This window comes from Apteryx rowi, unplaced genomic scaffold (genome assembly GCF_003343035.1).
Source record: "Apteryx rowi isolate R43461 unplaced genomic scaffold, aptRow1 scaffold_1874, whole genome shotgun sequence".
Classification (NCBI taxonomy): Eukaryota; Metazoa; Chordata; class Aves; order Apterygiformes; family Apterygidae; genus Apteryx; species Apteryx rowi.
The window spans coordinates 3,071-9,430 of NW_020448168.1; the positions used below are offsets into that span (position 1 = coordinate 3,071).

Sequence of the window (6,360 nt, forward strand, 5' to 3'; positions counted from 1 at the left end):
GTCCGGGGAAAGGGGCCCAGGTGTCCGGGGAAGGGGCCCAGGCGTCCGGGGAAGGGGCCCAGGCGTCCGGGAAAAGGGCCCAGGCGTCCGGGAAAAGGGGCCCAGGCGTCCGGGAAGGGGCCCAGGCGTCCGGGCGCACCTGCAGCAGGAACTCGGGCTCGGCGGGCGCCAGCCTCCGGCAGAGCTCGGCCAGCCGCAGCCGCAGCCCGTCCTGGGGTCGCTCCAGGTTGGCGCCGGGCACCAGGGCGGAGCAGACGGCCGTCACCAGCTCCAGCTGCGGGGGGCCCAGGCGTCCGGGAGGGGCCCAGGCGTCTGGGTCCCCCCCCAAGAGACCCAGGAGTCCGGGGAAGGGGCCCAGGCGTCCGGGGAAGGGGCCCAGGCGTCCGGGAAAGGGGCCCAGGCGTCCGGGGAAGGGGCCCAGGCGTCCGGGCCGCACCTTAAGCGCCTCCACTTGCTCCGGCGCCTCCTCGGCGGCTCCGGGAGGCTCCATGGCTCTGGGAGGGGGGAGGGGGTGAAGGGGGAGGCAGAGGGGAACGAGGGGGCCCAGGCGTCCGGGCAAGGAGGGGGCCCAGGCGTCCGGGAGCCTCTTCCCCCCCCTGCCGCTTCCTCACTCCGCTTCCTCCTCAGCCGCAGGCCACGCCCCTGGGCGGGGCCAGCGCCGCTCCCGGCAAAACCCTTTGCCCCTGGGAGGGGCCCAGGCGTCCGGGTTGTTCCCATCCCCCCCCCTCCACCCGCTCCGAAAGGGGCCCAGGCGTCCGGGAACTTCCCACGAAGGGCCCAGGCGTCCGGGTGCCCCCCCAGGAAGGGCCCAGGCGTCCGGGACACCCCCCCCCCATAGGAAGGGGCCCAGGTGTCCGGGCGCCCTCGGCCGCGTCCGACTTCATGCCAACAAAATGGCCGCCGGCCCCCCCAAACCTGCCCCCCCCAACCCCCCACAAAAGAGGCGGAGCCGGATGTCCAAAAAGGGGGTGGAGACTTTATTGTGGGCGGAGCCTCCGGGCAGGGTGGGGGCGGGGTCAATCCCGCCAGGTGACCTCCACCTCGTCCGTGCGGTACCTGCGGGAGGAGGCAGGGGAGGTTGGGAGGGGGGCGTGGCTTACCGGGAGCCCTGCCCCCTCCTCAGGAGGCAGAAGGGGCGGGGCTTGAGCGCCCCGCCCCCTCGCCCGGACGCCTGGGCCCCTCACCTCTGGGTGACGCCGGAACGGGCGACGTCGGTGACCTGCCCCGAACGCAGCATCTCCCAACCGGCCTGAGCGATCATGGCGCCGTTGTCCACGCAGAAGCTGGGGGAGCGCCCGGACGCCTGGGTCCTTCCCGGCCCGGACACCTGGGTCCTTCCCGGACGCCTGGGCCCCTTCCCGGATGCCTGGGCCCCTTCCCGGATGCCTGGGTTCCTCACCCGGACGCCTGGGCCCCTTCCCCAGACGCCTGGGCCCCTTCCCCGGACGCTTGGGCCCCTTTTCCCAGATGCCTGGGCCCTTTCCCGGACGCCTGGGCCCCTTCCCGGACACCTGGGCCCCTTCCCCGGACGCCTGGGCCCCTTCCGGCCCGGACACCTGGGTCCTTCCCGGACGCCTGGGCCCCTTCCCGGACGCCTGGGCCCCTTCCCGGATGCCTGGGTTCCTTCCCGGACGCCTGGGCCCTTTTCCTGGACACCTGGGCCCCTTCCCGGACACCTGGGCCCTTTCCCGGACGCCTGGGCCCCTTCCCCGGACACCTGGGCCCCTTTTCCCGGACGCCTGGGCCCCTCACCGCTCATCGGTGGCGCACAGCCGGGCGCCCCGGGCGTTGCACATGGTCTCCAACATCTCCTGGAGCCGCTCGTTACCTGTGGGATAAGACGGGGAGAGGTCAGAGATCATCCCCGGACGCCTGGGCCCCTTCCCCGGACGCCTGGGCCCCTTTCTGGGACACCTGGGCTCCTTCCCGGACGCCTGGGCCCCTTCCCCGGACGCCTGGGCTCCTTCCCTGGACGCCTGGGCCCCTTCCCTGGACGCCTGGGCCCCTTCCCGGACGCCTGGGCCCCTTTCTGGGACACCTGGGCTCCTTCCCGGACGCCTGGGCCCCTTCCCGGACTCCCGGTTCCCCTCCCGCCCGGACGCCTGGGCCCCACGTACAGCCGACTCCGCCCACCAGCAGCACCTCGGGGGCCCGGCACTGGGCGGCCGCTCGCTCCGTCACCTCCACCAGCATCGCGAAGACGGTCTCCTGCGCCGGGGGGGGGGGGACACAGCGGCATTCCCAAATATTCCCCGATTCCCCCCCAAAATACCCTGAGACCCCCCCAAATACCTCCCCAAAAAACGCCCCCAAAACTACCCTGAAAAAAACCACAAAAAACCTTTAATATCCCCTAATACTCCCTAATACCCAACTAATACTCCATTAATACTCGTCAATACTCACCACTCCTTAAATAGCCCCAACCATCCCTGAAAACACCCCCCAAAAACTGCCCTGAAAAACCCCACAAAAACCTCTAATAACCCCTAATACCCACTAATACTCCATTAATACTCCCCAAATACTCACCATTACTTAAAAGGCCCTAAACACCCCCTCAAAACACCCCCCAAAACGGCCCTGGAAAACCCTACGAAAAACCTTTAATAGATTCTAATACCTCCTAATACTCCATTAACACTCCCCAATACTAATCATTCCTTAAATAGCCCCAAACACTCCCCCCAAAACAGCCCCCCAAAACTGCCCCGAAAAACCCCACAAAAACCCTTTAATAGCCCCCAATACTCCCTCATACCCACTAATACTCCATTAATACTCCCCCAATACTCACACTTCTTTTAATAGCCCCAAATGGCCCAAAACACCCCTGCAAACTGCCCCCCAAAAACACATGAAAAACCTTTAATAGATCCTAATATTCCCTAATACTCCATTAACACTCCTCAATACTCACCATTCCTTAAATAGCCCAAACACCCCCCCAAAAACTGCCCAGAACCCCCCAAGAACCTTTAATAACCCCTAATACCCACAAATACTTCATTAATACTCTCCAATACTCACCATTCCTTAAATAGCCCCAAACACCTCCCCAAAAAACACCTGCCCCAAAACTGCCCCATAAAAACCCACAAGAAACCTTTAATAACTCCTAATACCTGCTAATACTCCATTAATGCCCCCCAATACTCACCATTTCTTAAACAGCCTCAAACACCCCCCCAAAAGCACCCCCCCAAAACTGCCCCGAAAAACCCACTAAGACCTTTAATAACCCCTATTGTTCCCTAATACCCACTAATACTCTATCAATACTCCCCAATACTCATCATTCTTTAGGGAGCCCCAAACACCCCCCAAAAATACCCGCCCCCAAACTGCCCCCAGAACCCCATGAAAAACCTTTAATAACCCAATGCTCCCTAATACTCTCTAATAATCCATTAATACTTCGCAAATGCTTATTTCTTAAATAGCCCCAAACACCCCCCCAAAACACCCCCCCAAGCTGCCCCGAAACCCCCCACAGAAAAGCTTTAATAACTTTTAATACTCCTTAATACCCCTCAATACTCTGTTAATACACCCCAATACTCCACATTCCTTAGATGGCCCCAAATATCTCCCCAAAGAGCCCCCCAAATTGCTGCCCCCCCCAACCCTGGATACCCCCAAGTATTCCTTGATATCTTCTAATACTCTATTAGTGCTTCTTAATACTGTCAAATACTTAACATTCAGTATCTCTAACTCCTCCCAAAACAGTCCTCCAAAACGCTCCCCAAAACCCCTTTAAAAGGTCCTGGCACCCCCCAAATACTCCTTGGTGCCTTCTAATACTCCACTAATACTCTGAAATGTTTTCCAAATATACTTTAATTGCTCCCAAATACTCTCTTGATATTCTCAACCCCCTGAAAGCTCTTGATACTCCCAAAACACAACTTAATAATCTTAAACACCCCAGTTAATACTCCCTAATACTCCCAATACTTTATATATATTCCTTAATGTTCTCCAAATGCCAAGAAATGCCCCCAAAAAGCGCCTCCCCAAAACCTCTCCAAAAACCTTCAATACCCCCAAATACTCCTTCATACCCCTAATAACCTCTTAGTATTTCTTAATACCCCTAAACACATTTTAGTATCTTCCAAATACCACCTTGCTGCCTCCAAAACAGCTGCCCAAAAGTAGCCCCCAAATCCCTTTAAAAGTCCTTGATACTCCCCAAATACTCCTTAAAGACCCTAAATACCCCATTGATACTCCTTAACTCTCAAATACCCACTGATGCCCCTATATACTCTCTAATACCCTCTGAATTCCCCACAAAACAGCCCGCTCCCAAAGAACAGTCCTAAAACTCCTTCAAAAGCCCTGGATACTCCCCAAATATTTCCTGATACTCACAAATACTCCATTTATACTACTACTACTTACAGCCTGAATATCTAATATCCCCAACCCCCATGATACCCCCCAAAGCACCCCAAACCCTCCAGAAGCCTAATACTTCTTAATATCTCAACACCCTGTTAATACTCTCTTACACTCCCAAAATACTTCCTACCACCCACCCCCCCCGGCACCCCCAACACCCCAACCAGACGCCTGAAAGCCATTTAAAAATACTCTATGATGTTAACACCCCATTAATACTCCCTCATGCTCCCAATACTAATACCCCTGTACAACCTGACGTCCCCCACAATACTTTCTGAGCACCCCCCAAAGCCCCTGATATCCCTAAAATACTGCCTGATACCCCAAATGTCCCATTAATACTCCCTGATGCTGAAAATAATCCTCAGCAGCCCCAGTCTCGACCCCCCTAAATACCTTTGAATGCTCCCAAGTACCCCCCAAATAACCCCAGCAGCTCCCAGATACCCTACCCCCAAATACCCCCAATCCTCTTCAGCCCCTGCAAATACCCCTTCAAATACCTCCACACCACCCAAATGCCCCCAAAGTACTCCCCAGTACCCCCAAATACCCTTGAACCCCCCAAATATCCTCCAATCATCCCCAAACTACCCCAAATACCCTTCAACTTTGGCAAATACCCTCAACTACACCCAAACGCCCCCCAAACACCCTTGAACCCCCCAAACCACCCCAAATACCCCCAATGCTCTTCAGATATACCCAAATGCCCTCAATTACTTTTCAATGCCTGCAAATACCCCTTCAAATGCCCCCAACACCACCCAAATGCCTCCAAACAGCCCCCAAATACTCTTGGGCTCCCCAAATCCTCCTAAATTACCCCCAAAAGCCCATCAACACCTGGAAATACTCCCTCAGGTATCCCCCACCCTGCTCAGATACCCTCAATCTGCCCCCAAATACTACCCAAGCTCCCTTGAACCCTGCAAATACCCTTAATACCCCCCTAAGCAACCCCAAATAGCCCCAACAGCACCCAAATACCCCCAATACTCAGCAAATACCCTTGAATACCCCAAGTATCCCCCAAATATTCTTCAACCCCCCCAAACACCCCCCAAAATACCCCAAATACCTTCCCACACCCACAAGTATTTCTTAAACAGGTCTAAATTATTCCGAATACTTGTAAATGTCCCAAATACCCCAAAACACTTCAAAACACCCCAAATAACCCCAAACCACCCAAGTACCCCCAAACAACCCTAAAATAACCCCAAGCTCTCCCAAACTACTCCCGAATACTCTTAAACATCTCAAATACCCCCAAAAGGCTCTTCAAATACCCCCCCAAACCTCCCTGGGGGCCCAAAATATCCCCCCAAGCCCTCCCTGACACTCCGGTCCCTTCCCGGATGCCTGGGCCCCTTCCCCGGACGCCTGGGCCCCTTCCCGGATGCCTGGGCCCCTGGTACCCACCTGCAAGGAGAAGCAGAGATCCTCGATGGTGGCTTCACCCGATGCCAGGAGCTGGGGGGCCACTGCCTGCAGGGGGGCAGCCGGACGCCTGGGTCCCTTCCCGGACGCCTGGGCCCCTTCCCGGACACCTGGGTCCCTTCCCTGGACGCCTGGGTCCCTTCCCGGACGCCTGGGCCCTTTTCCCGGACACCTGGGCCCCTCTCCTGGACGCCTGGGTCCCTTCCCCAGATACCTGGACCCCTTCCCCGGACGCCTGGGCCCCTTTCCTGGACACCTGGGTCCCTTCCCCGGACACCTGGGCCCCTTTCCTGGACACCTGGGCCCTTTCCCGGATGCCTGGGCCCCTTCCCTGGATGCCTGGGCCCCTTTCCCAGATGCCTGGGCCCCTTCGCGGACGCCTGGGTCCCTTCCCCGGACGCCTGGGCCCTTTTCCCGGATACATTGGCCCCTTTTCCCGGATGCCTGGGCCTCTTCCCGGACGCCTGGGCCCCTTCCCCGGACGCCTGGGCCCTTTTCCCGGAT

The 6,360-nt window shown here is 57.8% G+C and overlaps 2 protein-coding genes across 2 annotated transcripts in view; both read right to left on the reverse strand.

Moving 5' to 3' along the window:
• Positions 1-542, reverse strand: part of LOC112964170 (telomerase protein component 1-like) — a 3,599-nt gene extending 3,057 nt beyond the window's left edge. Inside the window, exons 1-2 of the mRNA XM_026061903.1 lie at positions 437-542; positions 140-274 (exon numbers count right to left, since the gene is read on the reverse strand). Of these exons, the coding sequence (XP_025917688.1) occupies positions 140-274; positions 437-490 (189 nt within the window). The 5' untranslated portion in view covers positions 491-542. The remainder of the gene's footprint in view (positions 1-139; positions 275-436) is intronic.
• A 414-nt stretch (positions 543-956) lies between these two features.
• LOC112964169 (probable tRNA N6-adenosine threonylcarbamoyltransferase) overlaps positions 957-6,360 on the reverse strand; it is a gene marked incomplete at its 5' end in the record, with an annotated part of 9,193 nt that continues 3,789 nt past the window's right edge. Inside the window, 5 exons of the mRNA XM_026061902.1 lie at positions 957-1,056; positions 1,185-1,283; positions 1,753-1,828; positions 2,118-2,208; positions 5,839-6,360. Of these exons, the coding sequence (XP_025917687.1) occupies positions 1,017-1,056; positions 1,185-1,283; positions 1,753-1,828; positions 2,118-2,208; positions 5,839-6,360 (828 nt within the window). The remainder of the gene's footprint in view (positions 1,057-1,184; positions 1,284-1,752; positions 1,829-2,117; positions 2,209-5,838) is intronic.